This window comes from Pyricularia grisea (genome assembly GCF_004355905.1).
Source record: "Pyricularia grisea strain NI907 chromosome Unknown Pyricularia_grisea_NI907_Scaffold_7, whole genome shotgun sequence".
Classification (NCBI taxonomy): domain Eukaryota; kingdom Fungi; phylum Ascomycota; class Sordariomycetes; order Magnaporthales; family Pyriculariaceae; genus Pyricularia; species Pyricularia grisea.
The window spans coordinates 977,275-998,014 of NW_022156720.1; the positions used below are offsets into that span (position 1 = coordinate 977,275).

Below are 20,740 nucleotides of genomic sequence, written 5' to 3' on the forward strand. Positions count from 1 at the left end.
GGTTACTGTCCTACTGTAGATGGAATTATTATTTGAGAACAGATACGTTAACTGACTGGTAAGCTAATTACCGGTGAATGCAATTGATGTCGAATTAGGTAGATGATTTACGAAGACAAGAGATGAAAGAAAAATTCAATGCTGCCAAGAATGCAAATTGTTACAACCAGGTGTCATTGTCACAAGGTATTTTCGGCCACAAAGTGCATGCACCCACCATGAAGCAACTAAAGCCGAAGTCCCACTGTAACAGACAAAAAGGTACCGGGCCTAGCTTACCCTTGCTGCTCATGATGTGACTGAATATCCCTCTGTCCGAACGGTCCCCCGGATTTAAATCTTGTAAGCCACAAACTTCTTTACGATGGAGCAGGCTTCTAAGGAGTACGGCAGAAAGTAAAAAGCAAGAAGGATAGGTAGGGACTCTAAAGCAAGATACCCCTCATCCAAAAATTTGTGCATATGCCCTAGTCTAGTTGACCGGCTGCACCTTATCCAAAAAGCAACGAGATCTCACGCGAAACGTGTGGTCCCATAAATTATATAAGAAAGCTTCAAGCCAAGGGAGCCTTGGGAGCTTACCCCTGCAAATGGCCCACTTTATCTCAGCTGTCGGTAACCCCGCCATTGAATCGCGCCGCGGCCTGTCAAGCTTGTGACGGAAGGAGAAGCTCTTATCTCTTGCCTTGCCCAAAACCAAACCTCCTTCCTTCCCAGCATTCCTCATTCTATTCCTTTCCTCCCTCTTATTTCTCCCAGCACTTACAACAACAAATAGACGGTTCTGGGAATCATCTAAACACAAAACATAGTCACAATGTCGACCGACGCTCCGCCGTACCAGGCGCCGGAGAACGCCATCGACGATGAGGATGAGCTCTCGGACACGCCCAAGGAGGCGCACACTGTGCACAGGATCCGGGCCAATTCCACCATCATGCAACTGAAGAAGATACTCGTCGCCAACCGTGGCGAGATCCCTATCCGCATCTTCAGGACAGCTCACGAGTTGTCATTGCACACCATTGCCGTCTTTTCGTATGAGGACAGGCTCGGTATGCATAGGCAGAGTTAGTAGTAGTATTTTTATTCTATCCATTCAACTGTGAAGAGAATGCGCCGAAGATGATGGTGGTTTGGCGCTCTCACTGACCCGAGTTTTTGGCTAATGAAATTTGAAACTCCCAGAGGCCGACGAGGCTTATATGATCGGCAAGCGGGGTCAGTACACTCCAGTTGGAGCATATCTGGCTGGTGACGAAATCATCAAGATCGCCCTTGATCACGGCGCGCAGATGATTCACCCTGGTGAGTAGACCTATATAATGAACCTCTGGGGAAAATATAAGCAAAACATCTACTAACACGTCAAGCTCGTCTGCGCCTCTAGGTTACGGATTCCTTTCAGAAAATGCAGAGTTCGCCAAGAAGGTTGAGGACAGTGGTCTCATCTTCGTTGGTCCCTCACCCGAGGTTATCCAGGCCCTTGGTGACAAGGTATCCGCCAGGAAGCTCGCCATTGCCGCCAACGTGCCTGTCGTTCCAGGCACAGAGGGTGCTGTCGAGAAGTACGAGGAGGTCAAGAAATTCACCGACGAATATGGCTTCCCCATCATCATCAAGGCTGCTTACGGCGGTGGTGGTCGTGGTATGCGAGTCGTCCGCGACCAGGAGTCGCTCAAGGAGTCTTTCGAGCGCGCCACATCCGAGGCCAAGTCTGCTTTCGGAAACGGCACTGTCTTCGTGGAGAGGTTCCTCGACAAGCCCAAGCATATCGAGGTTCAGCTTCTGGGTGACAACCAGGGCAACATCGTTCATCTCTACGAGCGTGACTGTTCAGTCCAGCGCAGGCACCAAAAGGTCGTCGAGATCGCTCCGGCAAAGGACCTCCCTGCAGAGACGCGTGATGCCATCCTCAATGATGCTGTCAGGCTCGCCCAGAGCGTCAACTACAGGAATGCCGGAACCGCCGAGTTCCTTGTCGACCAGCAGAACCGCTACTACTTCATCGAGATTAACCCTCGAATCCAGGTCGAGCACACCATTACCGAGGAGATTACCGGCATCGACATTGTTGCCGCCCAGATTCAGATTGCCGCTGGTGCCACGCTGCAGCAGTTGGGTCTGACCCAGGACCGTATCTCAACAAGAGGTTTTGCTATTCAGTGTCGTATTACTACAGAAGACCCACAGAACGCCTTTGCCCCTGATACCGGCAAGATCGAGGTCTACAGGTCCGCAGGCGGAAACGGTAAGTTTGGTCCACCACCTCCAGCCAAGGTTGAATGTAAATTCATACTGATGAATATTTTTAACAACAGGAGTCAGGTTGGACGGCGGTAATGGATTTGCGGGCGTGAGTTTTCATTCATCTGATGCTCTTTTCTGAATGTTGCTGTTGCTGACAAAAAAAAATAAAAACGAAATAGGCCATCATCACACGTTAGTACCCCCATTCAGTCGCACTCCTACCTAGCTATCACTTCCTCACTCCCTTCATACCTTTGTTACTGCGTCTTTTCTATCTCCTTGCTCCCTTTCTATCACCCATACCGGTCTACTTCCGTACCCCCTTATTACCCCCTTTCTCACCTCCTTTCCTGCCTTATTCCCAAGTTCCTTCTCATTAATCTTCCCATATCCCCGAATCTACACACGGTTTCTCATCCCAAAGCTTACTAATATGTCTACGTCACAGCGCACTATGACAGCATGTTGGTCAAGGTTTCTTGCCACGGCAGCACATACGAAATCGCACGCAGGAAGCAGCTGCGTGCTCTGGTAGAGTTCAGGATCAGGGGTGTCAAGACAAACATACCCTTCTTGATGTCTCTGCTTACTCACCCTACCTTTATCGATGGCGCGTGCTGGACAACGTTCATCGACAACACCCCTGAGCTGTTCACCATGATGGGCAGCCAGAACCGTGCCCAGAAGCTACTCGCCTACCTGGGCGACATGGCCGTCAACGGAAGCAGCATCAAGGGCCAGGTTGGCGAGCCCAAGTTCAAGGGTGACATTATTCACCCAGAGCTCCTCGACGCGGCCGGCAACAAGATCGACACCTCCAAGCCTTGCACCAAGGGCTGGAGGCAGATAATTGTGGAGCAGGGCCCCAAGGCATTCGCTCAGACTGTCAGGAAGAACAAGGGCTGCCTTCTTATGGACACCACTTGGAGAGACGCCCACCAGTCTCTGTTGGCTACTCGTGTGCGAACAATCGACCTTCTCAACATTGCCAACGAGACCAGCCATGCCCTGTCCAACCTCTACAGTCTTGAGTGCTGGGGAGGTGCAACATTCGATGTGGCGTACCGGTAAGATCCCTATGAAACAGTTCTAGAGCTTCCTGACGATTTCTTGGGCTCTGTTAACTAATCAACAATTCCAGTTTCTTGAACGAGGACCCCTGGTTGCGTCTGCGAAAAATGCGACAGGCCGTCCCCAACATCCCATTCCAGATGCTTCTGAGAGGTGCCAACGGTGTAGCATACTCGTCACTGCCTGACAACGCCATTGACCACTTCTGCGAGCAGGCCAAGAAGAACGGCGTGGATATCTTCCGTGTCTTTGATGCTCTGAACGACATCACGCAGCTCGAAGTCGGTATCAAGGCTGTCCACAAGGCAGGCGGTGTGGTCGAGGGTACTGTCTGCTACAGCGGTGACATGTTGAACCCCAAGAAGAAGTACAACCTCGAGTACTACATGGACCTGGTCGACAAGCTGGTCGCTCTCGACATTCACGTCCTCGGTGTCAAGGATATGGCCGGTGTCCTCAAGCCGCACGCAGCCAAGATCCTCATCGGCAGCATCCGCAAGAAGTACCCCGACCTCCCCATCCACGTCCACACCCACGACTCTGCCGCTACTGGTGTGGCATCCATGGTTGCCTGCGCCGAAGCTGGCGCCGATGCCGTGGACGCGGCTACAGACAGTCTGTCGGGTATGACGTCGCAGCCTAGCATCAACGCCATCATGGCATCCCTTGAGGGTAGCGATCTCGACACTGGTCTGGATGCTCGCCAAGTCCGCTCCTTGGACACCTACTGGCAACAGCTCCGCCTCCTCTACTCGCCATTCGAGGCTCACCTCACGGGCCCTGATCCCGAGGTTTACGAGCACGAGATCCCCGGTGGGCAGCTCACCAACATGATGTTCCAAGCCTCCCAACTCGGTCTCGGATCGCAGTGGCTCGAGACCAAGAAGGCCTACGAGCACGCCAACGACCTCCTGGGAGACATTGTCAAGGTCACACCCACCTCCAAGGTGGTCGGAGACCTCGCGCAGTTCATGGTGTCGAACAAGCTCAGCCCCGAGGACGTCAAGAAGCGCGCCGGCGAGCTCGACTTCCCCGGTTCGGTTCTCGAGTTCTTTGAAGGTCTCATGGGTCAGCCGTACGGCGGATTCCCCGAGCCCCTGCGCACGGATGCCCTCCGCGGCAGGCGCAAGATGGAGAAGCGTCCCGGTCTGTACCTGGACCCGATCGACTTCCCCAAGGTCAAGAAGGAGCTGGCTAGGAAGTACGGCGCCGGCCTGACCGAGTGCGACGTCGCCTCCCACATCATGTACCCCAAGGTCTACGAGGACTACCGCAGCTTCGTCGATAAGTACGGCGACCTGTCGGTCCTCCCGACCCGGTACTTCCTCAGCAAGCCCGAGATTGGCGAGGAGTTTCACGTCGAGCTGGAGAAGGGCAAGGTCCTCATCCTTAAGCTCCTCGCTGTTGGTCCGCTGTCTGATGCCACCGGTCAGCGTGAGGTGTTCTACGAGATGAACGGAGAGGTCAGGCAGGTGACGGTCGACGACAAGCAGGCGTCGGTTGAGAACGTTTCGAGGCCAAAGGCCGATCCCTCGGACTCGAGCCAGGTCGGTGCTCCGATGTCTGGTGTGCTCGTCGAGCTCAGGGTACACGAGGGTACTGAGGTCAAGAAGGGTGACCCTATCGCTGTTCTCAGCGCCATGAAGATGGTAAGTTACTGCTATGTGCTTGATGCTTGATTGTGATGGACCTGAACATGAGGAGAGTGTGATTGCTAACTGATGTCTCCCCGCAGGAAATGGTCATCTCGGCACCCCACGCGGGTGTCGTATCGAACCTGGTCGTTCACGAGGGCGACTCGGTTGGCGGATCGGACTTGGTCTGCAAGATTGCAAAGAAGGGTTGAGCGCTTCATGTCATTTGTTAGGAAAGCTTTGGGTGGATAATCCATATGAGTGTGATGCTTGATTTTTCTGCTTTATGTGCAGCTCTCCATTGAGCAGCCTATTTTTTGTAGATTGAACCGAGCTGGTTGTTGCATTGGGCTGCAGTGATGTGTCTGCATGAGATTATTAGGACTGGTGACTCCAACTCCAGTTTGACATCCACATCGCAGCCAAAGCATCATTGAATCCCTACGGACGGCAAAAGGCACCTTGCGGCTTCCCATCTAGTTGAACGCACACTTAATGTTTGCAATGCGCGGAGCGCCTAACTACCTCCTACCAAACAACCTAGGTACCTAACTGCCTATCTAGGTACCTACCTTAGGTGGGTGGTAGGTGGTAGGTGGTAGGTGGTAGGTGGTAGATATTGCGGTAAGTGGGAGGTGGTAGGTGGTAAATATTACAGTAGGTGGGTGTAATAAATGGTGTGGTTTGGGAGTTGGGAATAGCTTCATGTAATTGTTGGCCGAAAAAACGGGTTTACCGCCTAATGGCAGAATTTGATCCACAGGTGCAACATGGGGTCGGACGGGGTTGGGTGGGGTTTTGGTGGGTAAAAGTCTCGAAACCGTATCTACCAATGTTCACGCTGTGTGGATTTAAAAAAGGGTGCTGGCTAAGGAATCGTGGGTGATCTTTAACGTGGCCCTAAACGTGAGGTGATTATTTCAGGGGCCTGACCATTTGTGGGTCACCCGGTCTAGTATGATTCAGTCCACACACCAAACTGTCATACTCCGTCAAAAGTTGGAGTGCTGTATCGTAGGTTTTCGTAAATTTCCACCGAAACGCCGTGATTTTTAATGCTCAAACCATGCTACTTAACAAACTAGAACGCATCCAAGCACCTTATCGTCGCGGAGGCGGATTGAAGCCTGGCGGTCCTTGGCCGCGGCCACCAAAGCCCGGAGGAGGCTGAAATCCGGGCGGGAAAGCTCCTGGAGGGGGAAATCCGGGTGCTAAAATATAACTGTCAGTCTACAGCCACGCATGCTTGGGGGCACAATTTTCCTTACCGCCAGGGGCAGGGAAACCAGGAGCACCGGCGCCTGGGAAACCAGGAAAGCCCGGGGGAGGAGCGCCTCCAACACCAGCAGCAGGGCCCTATATTCAACACAATCAGTATCCGAATTATATCTTTGGTGTGATGATCGAGCGTACAGCAAGAGAGATAGGAGCGGCGGCTCCCCTAGCAGCTGGTCGTGCTGCACCAGGACCAGCGGTAAGGGTTGAGGCAATTCCACCTGTTGTTGCCTTTCCGAGGCGCGCACTAGGGTCTGCTGGAGGCGGCGACTCCACAGAAAGCGACACAATTTGGGCTCCGCGTACGATCGTAAGGCCGAGGGTTCGCTTCTCCTCCGATTCGACAGTTGACGAGGATGCGCCGGATGCGCCAGGGGCGGCGGGCTTGGCCTGCTTCCTCTTGATTTTGCGGAACTCTTCGGTATCGGCCAGGACGAGGTTCATGTGCTGGAGAGTTGTCAGCGATCCTTGTTGCATGTCTTGTACGCCTCGTTCCTGCCAGTGTATTTACCTTGTCAAACGCCATCATCTGTCCCACCATTTGCCGGCCATCATTGAGAGTGACCCGCATCCGGTAGTTGATCTGACCGTACGTTAGCTTGTAGACGATCAGTCGAGAAGTTGGTTGTTATCAACGTACGTATCCGGCCTGTCAAGTCAATACTGGTTAGTCCGGTCAAGTTGAGGCGCACAGGGTAGTCTAGTGGGTTGGATCTGAGGGGCTCACATACCATCTTGCCTTGCTTGTTTGAGGCAGCCATCTTCAGATTCAGAGCGTTAGCTCCACTCCCAATGTACAAAAATTTGGTATGTGTTTCTGAAGTCAAACTTCAGGGCGACGCGGTCTTATCGGCTACTTTCGCGCTTCAAAGTCCGCATCAATTGGCATAGGGACCAGCGGCGAAATTTCCATTCAGACCGACGCGGTCAAGCTGTTTTGCTGGAGACACAGACTTGCAGGGAAGCTTGGGCCACTGAATAACAGCACACTAGGCCTATTTGGGAGGGATCCACAAAGTTCTTCCCCTCTTGATGACATAATCCAGCTGGGCACCCACCAGGGAACTTTTTCGCCCACAAACCACAATTTGGAAGGGGACTTTTTCAAAAAGATCGCAAGAGTCGTTGTCTTCTCTTTAGTCTGTCAATCAACCAACGAAGCCAATCCCCAGGTTTACTAACAAAACAGCCCATCATGGTACGCAATGCCCTCACATTTCCGTCAGAATCTCGATACGAAATTGAATTCGTCAACGGGTGCATCGCGACCGAGAAACGCCATGAGTTCGTACTGACAATTCGATTCTAGTCGTCCGAGAAGGCCAACAACCCCATGAGGGAGCTCAAGATCCAGAAGCTCGTCCTCAACATCTCCGTCGGAGAGTCTGGTGACAGGCTCACTCGTGCCGCCAAGGTGCTCGAGCAGCTGTCTGGTCAAACCCCGGTTTACAGTTAGTACCATCCTCGAATCATGTACAGAACGAAGCGATCGATTCTAACCCATCACTACAGGCAAGGCCCGCTACACCGTCCGTACCTTCGGTATCCGCCGTAACGAAAAGATTGCCGTCCACGTCACCGTCCGTGGCCCCAAGGCTGAGGAGATTCTTGAGCGTGGCCTCAAGGTCAAGGAGTACGAGCTGAGGAAGCGCAACTTCAGCGAGACCGGCAACTTTGGTTTCGGTATCTCTGAGCACATCGACCTTGGTATCAAGTACGACCCCGGCATTGGTATCTACGGCATGGACTTCTACTGCTGCATGACCCGCCCTGGTGAGCGTGTCTCCCGCCGCCGTCGCTGCAAGGGCAGAATCGGCACCAGCCACAAGATCAACCGCCTCGAGACCATGAAGTGGTTCAAGTCTCGCTTCGACGGTATTGTCCGTTAAGCGACATCTTTGTATTTTTTATGGCACGGCACGGTTATGAGGAGTTATAACGTTGGTTCAAAAGGAGCATATGGGCAAACGGTGACGACCTCTCACCTGGGAATTAAAATCATTGGGTTTTGGCTTGGTCATGTATATCCTGCACTCAGTCTCGTGAGCATTTGCTCCACACAAGCCTGGTCTGAATTTCTTCAGCCAAGCTGCGGCCTTAGAGTCCGACCGGCCTGTGCCGGCTTCCACAGCAAATGACATGCGTGTTCATGCTTCGCTGGAGATATTTGACGCCTGGAGTCAAGGAGTTTCTGCAATACATTTGATGATACCTTGAGAGTGTCACGCTCAGTACCACAAACTCTCACTAAACCAATTTATGCCAAGTTTGCCTGCAACTTTCGTATTTAGTAATATTAATAAGTATGAATGGACGTTGTAGCTATTGGTAGAGGGGCAGGTAATAAGAAGCCCAATAGGTAAGGAAGTAAAAGTCATATAGGTAGGGAAACAAAAAGAAGCCCAGTATGTTTGGAAATAGGAAAGCCGGCAAATGGATGACAAAAAAAAGAGACCGCAAAATTTGGTGAACGGCCACACAAAACTAGCTAACCAAAAGGAACCGCCCTACTCACGATGTTTAACAACGCGTAACTTAATACACAAAGCGGCTTTTTACAAATTGAAGAAGAAGAAAAAAGAAGAAGAAAACCATCACCTTGGCTGTCGATACTTTCATATATTATCAATTCTCTGCATTTTATTTCCTCTATTTGCGGTAACTGTCTGCAAAAGCTGCTTGCAACATTGGTTTTTTTTTGTCGATATCTTTTTGTGACACCCAATTTGTCCATCTAATGTCGCCATCTGAGATATACGGTCAGCTAAAATAATAAAGAAGACAGCTAGGATGCAAGTAAATCCCCTGGTAAACAGTAGAAAAGTTTACTATGCAAGATACTTTAATACCGTTCCAGTTAGATAATATGGTATGTGGTATATAGCGAAAGATATGCACCTCTTCTCCGTGACGTTACAAATATCTACCATCCGCGGCTAACCATTCGCCACTAATTTGTCTGGTTTATTATCCTATTATCCTGGCCAACTGTACTCGGGGGGCTGTGGAATGCCTTAAAATATCTACGATAGTTGTTTCCCCTCCATTTATTATCTTTATAATCTTAATAAAAGTGTAAAGCTTTGTACATTACGTTTCACGCTATATTCCTTTATAATCGTTTATTCGAAATATTTGTTAAAAATTTAGGTGGTGAGAATAGGCTGTTAGAGCCCAAAATTTTCAATTTCCCGTGTTAAATCGCTGACCCAGATTATTGAGTTGATCCAGAATTTTAGGACCCCCTATCAGAGGGGCCCACAGAGAACAGCCCCCTCCCATCCGCCCAACAACGACCGTGTTGTATGAGGCTATTCCCAACTTCCACCCACCCACTCTACAACACACAACGCATTAAAAAACGAGTTGCCCTCCAATTTATATACCATATAGGCGCTAGCGCTTTTGTTAATTCATGCGTTTTGTTAAACTTGGCCGAAAGCTCCACCCAATGAGTACCCATAGGAACGGAAAGAAGAAGCCCGACAGGTTGGAAGGGAGAAGCCCGCTAGATATGGAAATACAAGGCCCTGTAGCTGCGGCCATAGAGCCAAACCTGTGCCGGCCTCCCAAAATCGCAGGCGTCTTTATGATTTGAATTGAAAATCCCCGGTTGACTGTATGTGAATTTCTATAAACTTGGCATCGCGGCCAAGGGCCTGTGATGTTTTTCCTGATCTCCCGACACTCACAAAAATCCAGCCTTGAGGTAAGTGGTATCTCAGATTACACTTAGCGAGTGGCGCGCTCTCATTAACACACTCTTCAGTCAACTAAAGTTTCGATTAGGGACGCTTATCAAGCAGACACTTTCAATAGCCAGCAGCCACTTTGGGTATCCACCCAGTATCAATACAGATTGGGACGTTCATGTACTTAAAGCCCCCTATAAATCCGTCCCGCCCTGTAAAACGCACGCCACACTTCTGCCGGCCCAATGCCATTAGCGCCTAAAATTCAATTTACCGCTTCCGCCCCACCACCAACGTCGGTATTAACAACGCAAGCCAAATTGAAGCTATTCCCAACAATAACCACAATAATTTCGACCGCACGTTTAAGGTGATGGGTGCCCCTAGGCCGTGGCCCAGGGCTATGCTGTTGGCTGGAATGGCTACGTGATTTGGCGCATCCGCATTAGCTGTTTAATTGATCGATTTTCACGGCTATTAAATGCCCTGTGCGCACATTCACTGTATGGGGTAGAAGTGTCTGCTTGATTAGGCGTCCCTTCAATTATCTCACAAATCTCACAAACACGCCAGTATGAGAACCAAGATACGAGCACATCACTGGCGAGACTCGAGTTATCAAGTCGAACGCTATTTCGTCAAGCCCTAGTCGCTCAAAACGAGCGTGAGAATCTACAACATGTCTGCAGCCGTCCAATCAACCGGCCATCACTTCGAACCCGACAGTGGTTTACCTGGTTCTGAAACGCTCGCCAGCGGTAACGGTGGTGAATTTGACGGTGGCGGTAACGAGAAAAGGCAGCCTGGCGATATCCCAAATATCGAGATGGATGACAGTTCCAGCAGCAGCGACAGTGATCCGGGAAGTGGTTTAGAGAGCGTGTACCTGCAACATACGTATTCCATAATATTAATAAGCATGAATAACGGTACAGCTGGTGGTAGAGAGGTAGATAAATAAAAAGCCAGATAAATAAGGAACAAACCGAGTAAGTAAGGAAATAATGAGCCTGATGAGCGATATTTATATAAAAAAAGATATTAATAAATAAAAAAAACTTAATAGGTGAAGAAATAGGAAACCCGGTAGGCAGGTAAATAAAAAGCCTTATAAGTAAGGAAACAAGAATTCCCATAAGTAAAGAGAGAAGAGATCTTACAAATAAGGGGGGGGNGGGGAAGTCCTATAAGTAGGAAAAAAGAAGCCCGGTAGAACAATTAATGTGATAAAATTGCAAAATAAACACACTTTATTTTTTTACTCAATATTGCTTCGAGAGTACCTCGGTCGTATTCAGAACGCTCATACCACCAACTGATCCTCAGGCATTTATTGCCAGCTGCCGACCAACCGTTGCGGGCCGTCAGTCACTTCGGGCAACCGGTTTCTTGACGTGCTGGCCCGTGCCCAGAGAGAAATTCCTGCTTCTCCCGGGATTGGTCCATACAGAGCACAGGACTCCACCCGACTCCTCTCAGGCCCGGGCTCTTCCTCTCGTTTTGGTGGCTTCCTTGCTCCGAAAAAAGTCCTCTTTTTCATCAAAGTCCATAAGCTCCCAATCTCCTCTCTTCCCCAACGCGATTGCAAGGTGGTTCGCAATCGCTTCTCTTCTTTTTCTTACACCCTCAGATACCAGTTAATAATGTTCAGAAACGCCCTCCGCCAATCGACCCGCGCAGTCGGCGCCGTCTCTGCCTCCGGCAGGGTCGCTGTAAGTTTTCATCTTCCTCGAACCTTTTGGACCTCAATGCCATCCAACGCGCCTCCGGACCGGACCAATTCATCTCGAGCTTCTTCGGGGAGCTTCATTAAGCTCAATGGGATGGTTTTGGCGACCTCGGAGAGCTTCGGGAGCTTGGTTGAGCTCTGAGAAGTTTGCAGGTTTTGAGGTGCTTTGGTGTAACCACACAGCACTTCGGCTAACTGGTTTTTCGCTCCTCACGCCCAGGCCCGCAATGCCGCTCCCGCTTTCGCCTCGAGGCAGGCTCGCACCTACGCCGACAAGGCCTCGCCGACCGAGGTCTCTTCGATTCTCGAGCAAAGGATCCGCGGTGTCCAGGAGGAGGCTGGCCTCGCCGAGACTGGCCGTGTTCTGTCCGTCGGGTACGTCACACATTTGAGCGACTAGATGGAAGCTTGCATAGGATCAAGCTATCGCGCAACTCGACATCTCAACAAGTCGACGCCAATTGGGAGAAGACTTGTAGTCAGTGCGACATTGATACTAATTTTTCTCATTTCACAGTGATGGTATCGCCCGTGTGCACGGTATGGCCAACGTCCAGGCCGAGGAGCTTGTCGAGTGAGTCCTACAAGATCCCGAACTCGCTCCGTAACATCAACTAATTGTGTCGCAGGTTCGCTTCCGGTGTCAAGGGAATGTGCATGAACCTCGAGGCCGGCCAAGTCGGTGTCGTGCTTTTCGGTTCTGACCGTCTTGTCAAGGAGGGCGAGACTGTCAAGCGTACCGGAGAGATTGTAAGTAGAATATGACAAGTCTTGGGATGTCTACCCAAACTAACAACCCCTGACCCCTAGGTTGATATCCCCGTCGGCCCTGAGATGCTTGGTCGTGTGGTCGACGCCCTCGGTAACCCCATCGACGGCAAGGGCCCCATCAACACCAAGGAGAGGAGCCGTGCTCAGCTCAAGGCCCCCGGTATTCTGCCCCGTCAGTCCGTCAACCAGCCCGTGCAGACTGGTCTTAAGTCTGTCGACGCCATGGTGCCCATCGGCCGTGGTCAGCGTGAGCTGATCATTGGTGACCGTCAGACCGGCAAGACTGCCGTCGCCCTGGACGCCATGCTGAACCAGAAGAGGTGGAACAACTCCAACGACGAGTCCAAGAAGCTGTACTGTGTCTACGTCGCCGTTGGCCAGAAGCGTTCCACTGTCGCCCAGCTCGTCAAGACTCTTGAGGAGAACGATGCCATGAAGTACTCGGTGGTCGTCGCTGCGACTGCTTCTGAGGCCGCTCCTCTGCAGTACCTTGCTCCTTTCACCGGGTATGTTGTGATCTCGCGATCCTATTCACCTTCCTATCACCTATCGCCATTATCCTACTATCCTATCGCCTATCCCATTGCGCCTTCCTATCCCGCGTACCTGCCTATCACGTGTGCCTTCTCACCACCCTTCTCACCACGTGCCCCATTCTACCTCCTATCACGTGTCTCCCTGACGTTCACCTTTCACCTATCCTCATCACACCTCGATGAAGTTCAAACATGCTGACAGCCATTGTTTAAAAACCAGTGCATCGATCGGCGAGTGGTTCAGGGACCATGGAAAGCACTCTCTGGTCATTTTCGACGATCTGTCTAAGCAGGCTGTTGCTTACCGTCAAATGTCTCTGCTGCTCCGTCGTCCCCCGGGACGTGAGGCTTACCCCGGTGATGTGTTCTACCTTCACTCGCGTCTGCTCGAGCGTGCAGCAAAGATGAACAACAAGACTCACGGTGGTATGTGTTTTCCGAAATCAGGGCATTATTGAGGAACAGAAGCTAACGACATATAAACAGGTGGTTCCATGACTGCTCTGCCCATCATTGAGACCCAGGGTGGTGATGTGTCCGCTTACATTCCCACCAACGTTATTTCCATCACGGACGGTCAGATCTTCTTGGAGGCTGAGCTTTTCTACAAGGGTATCCGTCCTGCCATCAACGTCGGACTGTCCGTGTCTCGTGTCGGTTCCGCTGCCCAGCTTAAGGCCATGAAGCAGGTTGCTGGTTCGCTCAAGCTCTTCTTGGCCCAGTACCGTGAGGTCGCTGCTTTCGCTCAGTTCGGTTCCGATTTGGACGCTGCTACCAAGCAGACCCTGAACCGTGGTGAACGCGTAAGTTAACAATATATTCAAAGTCTGCCATGACCCTAACTAACATGTTTCAATCTACAGTTGACCGAGCTCCTGAAGCAGAAGCAGTACTCGCCTATGGCTGTTAACGAGATGGTTCCCCTGATCTTCGCTGGTGTCAACGGTTTCCTCGACAACGTCCCCGTAGCCAAGATCCTGCAGTGGGAGTCCGACTTCCTGTCTCACCTCAAGACCAACGAGTCTGATCTGCTTGCCACCATCGAGAAGGAGGGTGCTATCAGCAAGGACCTTGAGGCTAGGTTGAGGGATGTTGTCGGCTCTTTCACCAAGAGCTTCATCGCCTAAATATCGGGTGTGTCACATACACAAAAGCATTTTCCAGACGGCGTAGGACAGATGCGGGTGGATGTTTATACCTGAGATTTGTGTTTTCATCTACTAGAACGGCAGGAGAGGCTCTTCTTTTACCTTGTATGTCGAGGGACCGGGAGAAGCAGGCTAGAGTGATGCCAGAACTTCTCTAGTGTGTTCATTGTAAAAATAGAGTCGAAACTCAATCAAGCACTCGAATTCCTTTTGTCTTAATATTGACTCTTCTGTATGTTCGTATGGTCTCGCTGTATACTTTACAGTAACTTAATTGTCTCGACGTTGTTTTGTTTGTACTCATAATAGCATGTAGTCGTCCAATCCTCCATGAGATCATTGCTTTTAGTTTGCTTTCTGATTAACCTCTCGGTCTGATGTGTAGATACTAACCTAGTTCAGGCCTGTACTATAGTAAGCTTTGCAGGCATTTCGCGGGATAAACTTCGCTTTGACATTTACCGGCATCATGTGTCTTCCCAGATAGCATGGTATGTAATATTTCTACAAGTAAATATTAGATTTATTTGCAGATATTACGTACCAATATGGTTGGTCACCTTAACTGCCTACCTACCTATCCGTTTGCTTGTATACCTGCATCCTACCTATTTATCTATTGACTTGCCTATTTGCCTGTTTTGCTTGTTTGCCCATCATCGACTATTCCCCAAATGGATAAAAAGGGTGGCATGCGTGCATATCTAATATTAACACGCTGTATACCAAGTCCCTGTATTACATGTAGAAGAGCTACATGTGTATGTTGTGTATAATGAGCCATCCAAATACGATTGCCTTATAGGATTACCTGTATGTAGTCTATGTCCCCATGCAGTCCCATCAAATCAGGTTTCGTTTTCCGAAGACCAATGGGCACCGTGTTTCTTTGCAGGTAGTCTTATATGTGAGATTCTCAACAAACCGTCCTGTGCATGAGGTTTTTTTTTCGCAGACCTTTCGCCTTAATAGGTGTCTACTCAAACATTCCTTTGCATTATGTTTATTTACTAGACAGTACTTGTGTAGGGCCAAGTTGTAAAATTCGCACTATCCATGATACAGTAGTCCTAGAAGAGGCCGGGATGCGAATATCGGGATTTAACTGATAATTACCTACCAATTTACCTATCTACCTGCCTCTTTACTTGTCTATTTGCTTTCTACATGACTTCCTCCCTACCTAGGTGCCTACTTGCTTGCGTACCGGGTTATCTACCCGCATACATATCTGCCTACTTATTTCCATATTATTTACTTGCCTAATTGCTTGTACATTTAATTCCTACAGAATCTCCACTAAGTGGACTGATCTCGTGTGTTAAATAACGAATGGTATGGACTTTATAGTGTGGTCCTTTCTATAAGAATTCATTACGAACAGACCTGTACATGAATATCTTCCCAGGCAGTCCCATGCAACAATAATCTTTTCTCATTTTGTCTCTTTCTTTTTTACAAACAATCCTCTCCATTAGTTTGGTTTGCAAATCCCAAACATTGGTAGCTTGTTTCTTCCGAGGTATTTGTATTTTAGAAGTAAAGGCCCATAAATCCGATCTGTTCTGTGCTTTGTAATATATCAATATATCAGATGCTATCTGTGTTGGGTACCAATCTAAGCTTGCGTTGGAGATCAAGGCGGCCCCTCATCGGGTACGTACGTCACACTTGCGCCTGGTGTTGGCTGCCTTGTATGCACGAAACCCACCTTATCAAAACCAACCCCGGTGCATTGAATTAGAATACGTGATAACTTAGTTGTTTTACACTTGATCGGGTTGACAATGTCTGCGGATACCACGCCACAAATGTCTGCGGCTACAAAAGAAGTGCTGGCGCGGGTGCGGCGCTTGGTCCCGCCAATGCTGGACAAATTCCACAAAGGTGGGCGGGCGACGTTTCTTCTGTCTTCTTCCAACACCACGCCCGCACGCCTGTCTGGCCAGACAGTCGCAATCAACAACAAAACCTTGGAAATGGGCTGACTTGAATGAATACCGCCTATTGCAGGCCAATTGGGCCGCGTCGGGGTCATCGGCGGTAGCGAAGACTACACCGGTGCGCCGTATTTCTCTGCGATGGCCAGCGCGCGTCTGGGATGTGACATGGTTTGTACCTGTGCCGGCTTGATTCCCGCTCCCGTTGTCTGTATCTTGGATTGACAGAGAGATCATCATAATCTAGTCCCACGTCATCTGCACGCCGGCCGCCGCCGCAGTCATCAAGACGTACAGTCCGAACCTGATGGTGCACCCGCTGATGCGCCAGACCTCCTCCGACGGCTCGAGCGACGCAGACAACCAAGACCCGGACCCGGACAAAGTCGCGTCATCGATTATACAGATGCTATCTCGATTACACGTCCTCGTAATCGGCCCGGGATTGGGTCGCGATCCGCTGATGCAAGACACGTGCGCGCGCGTCGTGGCCGCCGCCAGGGAACGCAACACGCCGTTGGTGCTGGACGCTGATGCCTTGCAGCTGGTGCAGAAAGACCCCGCGCTGGTCAAGGGCTACAAGCTCGCCGTCCTGACGCCCAACGTCGTCGAGTTTGGAAGACTGGCGAGTGCGTTGGGCATCGAAGATGCCAAGGAGGGAGACACGGCAACTGCGAGGGCCGATGCCCTAGCTAGGGCGTTGGGAGGGGTGACGATTGTGCAAAAGGGCGGCAAAGATATTGTCAGCGATGGTGGGAACAGAGACGCCCTCGTCGTCGACCTCGAGGGTGGCAAGAAGCGCAGCGGTGGGCAGGGAGATACGCTCACGGGCAGCATTGCGACGATGCTTGCGTGGCGCAAGGCGGCGCTCGACGGGCTTTGGGACGGCAGCAGGGAGGGATGGCAGGAGTGTAGCGGCCAGGGTGAGGGCGTGGGTAGCGAGACAGTGCGGCTGGCTGCGTTTGGCGGGTGCGCCGTTACGAGGGAGTGTTCTAGGCTCGCGTTTGCGAAGAAAGGGAGGAGTCTGCAGGCCAGCGATCTCACGGATGAGGTCCACCAGGCGTTCTTGAATATTCTGGGAGAGGAGGAAGGGAATGATGCGAAGCTTTGAGGGATTCGTGTGGTAAGCATGCGTCTGTGTTTTGTGTCTGGCGGGGCATGCACAACTCCGAAATCAGTCATACACACACACACACACACACACATGGTCTGTTTCTGCAAAGCTCAGTAGATCCTGAACGTGAAGTTGACGTTTCTCTGCCACTGAAATTTGGCCTACCTCGGTCGTACTTTAAACTAGGACTGTCGTGTTGCAAAGTCTTAATACGTTTGTCTCTTTCAACCGACCGCCTAAAGGGAATCTCTTCATTCCTTTACGAGAGGGCGAGAAAAACACAACTGTACTTTGGATTGTACATGGTCACGGACGTTACAATCAACCGTATTTACCTTCCTATGTACTGTAGTCCCTCTCAAGCTGCCTCACATCTACTTTTAAGCCTTCCCACCAGACCCTCGTATCTTTTATAACCACCTACTTACCTACTTGCTTACTTACCGCTTCGTTTTCAAGATAATGCCGCAGACTCCCGAAATATTTTGGGGGATGGTCGTGGGAGTGTATGAAAATAGTCGACAGAGGGGGGCGTTTTAGACGTAAGTATGTCCTGAAGACCAGGTGCGAATTCCAAGGGATATCTGCGTTGCTTGCCCAGATCTCAGGCCGCAGTAGAACCTTTGTTGCAAATTGGGTGTATGCATCTCCGGGGTATCGACCAGGACGAAGGGAGCCAGGGATTAGCAAGGAAATAATAATATGATGTGAGAGTTCAAAAAGTATATAGGAGGTAAATTTGAGAGGGACTAGATGATATTAACAAAGACCTAGAGGTACCTAGGAACTGGCAGGAAAATAAATATACTTCAAAATGAGAAAGCATTGGACATGGGGACCGAGGCATTACTGGGCGCCTAGGTAGGTAGCATGGAATATGAACGCGAAGGAACCTTCAAATCTGCAAAGGTGAATAGGAGCCCAAGTAGGTCAAGCCTTCGTCTTTAGGTATTTTAGCCCAGCAGATAAGGCCTCGATAAACGATTTTATAGCCTTTTGCAGTAGATGACGCCACGCACGTCGAAGTTCAACTTGTTTCTAAAGGGACCCGTTAACGAGCATAAAACTTTTGAACCAGATGAGTGGGCCATTCGGCGGATAGTAAATAAAGACTAACTTCGTTGGTGCCTGTGGTCATAGTATACATACAAGGTACTTATGCAACTTTCCTATTTATTTGTCTAGATTATTTACCTCTGTACTTACTTCTCTACTTACCTAGTTGCCTACCTATCTATGCAACTATTTACCAACCTACTTTTGACAATTTTCACAACAATTAATGTAGGATAGACACGGAAACAATCTATTCTGTTGAGGTTGAAGGAGTCAAATCGGTATTCCCGCCTAGCAAAAATGAAGTCCTACTTATGAATGGGTTGGGTTTACCTGAGTGGCAGGTAACCTAATTCGACACCAAGATTCACCCTCCAGCACTTAGCTACCTACCGTTAGCCATACCAGAGTCGCAGAAGCTTAGAGGTATCTTTAAGAACCTCTTCGAGCTCGCCGTTATCACAAAAACACACAAAGAGACTATTACCCGATATACAAGCTCCTTTTGACTCGCCCTGATGTCTGGGAAACAAATGCAGAAATTCCTTTGCAGTTTGCCCCCGGTCTTTCAAAGGTACTTAGCGTCCGATGCACCTTCAACGCTCGACTACTTTTTCACCCTTCCAGTACCACCTTGGGAAAAGGTGTGGGGTGTATATCGAGTTACGGTAGCGAAACGCAGACATGAGCCCAAATTTTACATCGGTGTGCTATAAACACCCCCCATGGTAGGTATATGTGGGTAAATATATAGGTGGGTATGTAACTAGGTACGTAAGTAGGTATATAGGTAAATAATCAGGCAGGTAGCCAAACAAGTAGACAGGTAGGTAGACAGGTCAGCAGATAGGCATGCTGGTATAATAAGGATGTTGCTGTCTATTTCTGGCGAGTCCACAGTTGGTGTGTTATAGAGCTAGACTTGATATAACACTGCCCCCTTCGCACACCCAGTCCCACTCGACTTCCCTCATCGGTTGACCAACAATATACTCACTTGGTTTATCTCGGTTTGACCAGGTAGGTGTACCCGTGGAGTCTTTCGACTATATAAATCATGATTGCAGCCCTCGGAGTATCACTGTTTTTGATAATCCTAGATCATGGTTCAAGACATAACAGTGGCAGAGTCCCTTCACTACACCAGATGAGTTGTCATCACTTTGCCTGCACAACATTGAACCCACTTGGAATAAGGTTTGTCGATGGATCTGATATACTATGTAAACAAAAAAAAAAAAAAAAAAAAAAAAAAACACGAACGGCCCGTGCTTCGTGGTCCCATTCTATTACGTGAATGCCTAGCTTTCTAGAGCTTGGCTTTTCCCACCCATGTATATCGTAACCTGATTGTATTTATTAGCCGACATCTAGCCAGCCCACGGCGATGGGACCTGATCCAACATCAAGGCAAAATTGCCACATTCGAAAGCCTTCGGTTACATCCATCTGCTTTTCCTTGTCCACCACTCCCAGCCGGTAGCACCCCGTAAATATGTTCGTGTAATGCGCTACACCAACCAGGAACTGTTTCTCAACCGTGGTACGCAAGTTGCTAGTTAAACGTTTACCGAGATCATACAAAACCTTCGGGGAATTTATTTTCTCTCTTTTGCCTGCAAGTTTAATATGACTCGTGATATGGTTTGGGGTGCCACGGCGTTGAGGCGATGGATCTGGGCATCGGCCGGAAAGTTTGCGGACGGTTGCGAGGCGGGACAGCGCGCATTTCGGATGAAAATGAAGTCTTTTCCGTGTTTTTTTTTCCCCCATGGAAGCGACAACGTCATGCAAGGGGTTGGAATCCTGACAATGACGATGTGCGTAGTTTAATGCAGGGGGTTAAATGTCTGTCATTACTGCATAATACAAAAAGGGTCCATCACCACAAGCTTCTTCCCCTTGTTACTATTTGTGATGTGATCGGAGCCGGGAGCTCGACGCTCCGTTGGTTACTAAAACAATGTCGCCTTTGTGGCGCATTTGGAAAGACGGACAATGAGCGACTGGGCCTGCTGGAGTGAGACAAGACAGACAGAACACGCTTGCTTGCCTTGATCCAAGTCCCCCTAAACTCGACGCCAAAAAATGTCGCAAGCCACTTCGTACCGGACCCTTGCTTATACCTTGTAGTGGAGGTTTGAACACATAGTTGATTGCAACACAGCTAGCTAAAGTAAGGGATATAACGCAATGAAGAGGAGGGAGGGGCGGAAACATGGGCGGAAACATGAGCGGAAATAGAAAAATGTCAACTGATGGCGATCATTCACCCAAAGGATCCGTTTGTGAAGTTGTGAAGGGATATGAATAGGGCATGCAACGCGCGAGGGAGAAACAAAAGTGCCGGATGAGGACCGCAGAAAGAGTATGTCCGCACAGACGTTGAGCTAGTTCTGGACAGCGGCGCCGGGAAGGAGGGGCGGAGCGGCAAAAAGAAGCTAGACTAAGATGACAGTATGCAAGCAAAAGCCTAGGCAACCCGGAAGGGCTATCCAGAGTTGCAGTATAACGCATTGACTGC

The 20,740-nt window shown here is 49.9% G+C and overlaps 5 protein-coding genes across 5 annotated transcripts; 4 read left to right on the forward strand and 1 right to left on the reverse strand.

Moving 5' to 3' along the window:
- Positions 1 to 567: 567 nt before the first annotated feature.
- Positions 568 to 5,603, forward strand: PgNI_09311 (uncharacterized protein). The gene is made up of 8 exons (XM_031129296.1): positions 568 to 1,070; positions 1,189 to 1,308; positions 1,391 to 2,251; positions 2,322 to 2,356; positions 2,430 to 2,442; positions 2,699 to 3,317; positions 3,392 to 4,970; positions 5,057 to 5,603. The coding sequence occupies exons 1-8, from the start codon at positions 818 to 820 to the stop codon at positions 5,165 to 5,167; spliced, it is 3,591 nt and encodes a 1,196-aa protein (XP_030978381.1). The 5' UTR covers positions 568 to 817; the 3' UTR covers positions 5,168 to 5,603.
- PgNI_09312 (uncharacterized protein) lies at positions 5,549 to 7,149 on the reverse strand. Its single transcript, XM_031129297.1, has 5 exons — positions 6,962 to 7,149; positions 6,742 to 6,828; positions 6,369 to 6,677; positions 6,224 to 6,311; positions 5,549 to 6,166 (listed from the first exon to the last, which is right to left on the reverse strand). The coding sequence occupies exons 1-5, from the start codon at positions 6,989 to 6,991 to the stop codon at positions 6,057 to 6,059; spliced, it is 624 nt and encodes a 207-aa protein (XP_030978382.1). The 5' UTR covers positions 6,992 to 7,149; the 3' UTR covers positions 5,549 to 6,056.
- A 180-nt stretch (positions 7,150 to 7,329) lies between these two features.
- On the forward strand, positions 7,330 to 8,602 carry PgNI_09313 (uncharacterized protein). Its single transcript, XM_031129298.1, has 3 exons — positions 7,330 to 7,428; positions 7,540 to 7,681; positions 7,743 to 8,602. Exons 1-3 carry the CDS (start codon positions 7,426 to 7,428, stop codon positions 8,117 to 8,119), a joined length of 522 nt encoding a protein of 173 aa, XP_030978383.1. The 5' UTR covers positions 7,330 to 7,425; the 3' UTR covers positions 8,120 to 8,602.
- Positions 8,603 to 11,199: 2,597 nt separating this feature from the next.
- On the forward strand, positions 11,200 to 14,390 carry PgNI_09314 (uncharacterized protein). Its single transcript, XM_031129299.1, has 8 exons — positions 11,200 to 11,634; positions 11,872 to 12,026; positions 12,169 to 12,225; positions 12,281 to 12,401; positions 12,462 to 12,928; positions 13,179 to 13,384; positions 13,445 to 13,761; positions 13,822 to 14,390. Exons 1-8 carry the CDS (start codon positions 11,566 to 11,568, stop codon positions 14,083 to 14,085), a joined length of 1,656 nt encoding a protein of 551 aa, XP_030978377.1. The 5' UTR covers positions 11,200 to 11,565; the 3' UTR covers positions 14,086 to 14,390.
- Positions 14,391 to 15,880: 1,490 nt separating this feature from the next.
- On the forward strand, positions 15,881 to 17,309 carry PgNI_09315 (uncharacterized protein). Its single transcript, XM_031129300.1, has 3 exons — positions 15,881 to 15,993; positions 16,120 to 16,217; positions 16,294 to 17,309. The coding sequence occupies exons 1-3, from the start codon at positions 15,894 to 15,896 to the stop codon at positions 17,155 to 17,157; spliced, it is 1,062 nt and encodes a 353-aa protein (XP_030978378.1). The 5' UTR covers positions 15,881 to 15,893; the 3' UTR covers positions 17,158 to 17,309.
- The last annotated feature ends 3,431 nt before the right edge of the window (positions 17,310 to 20,740 follow it).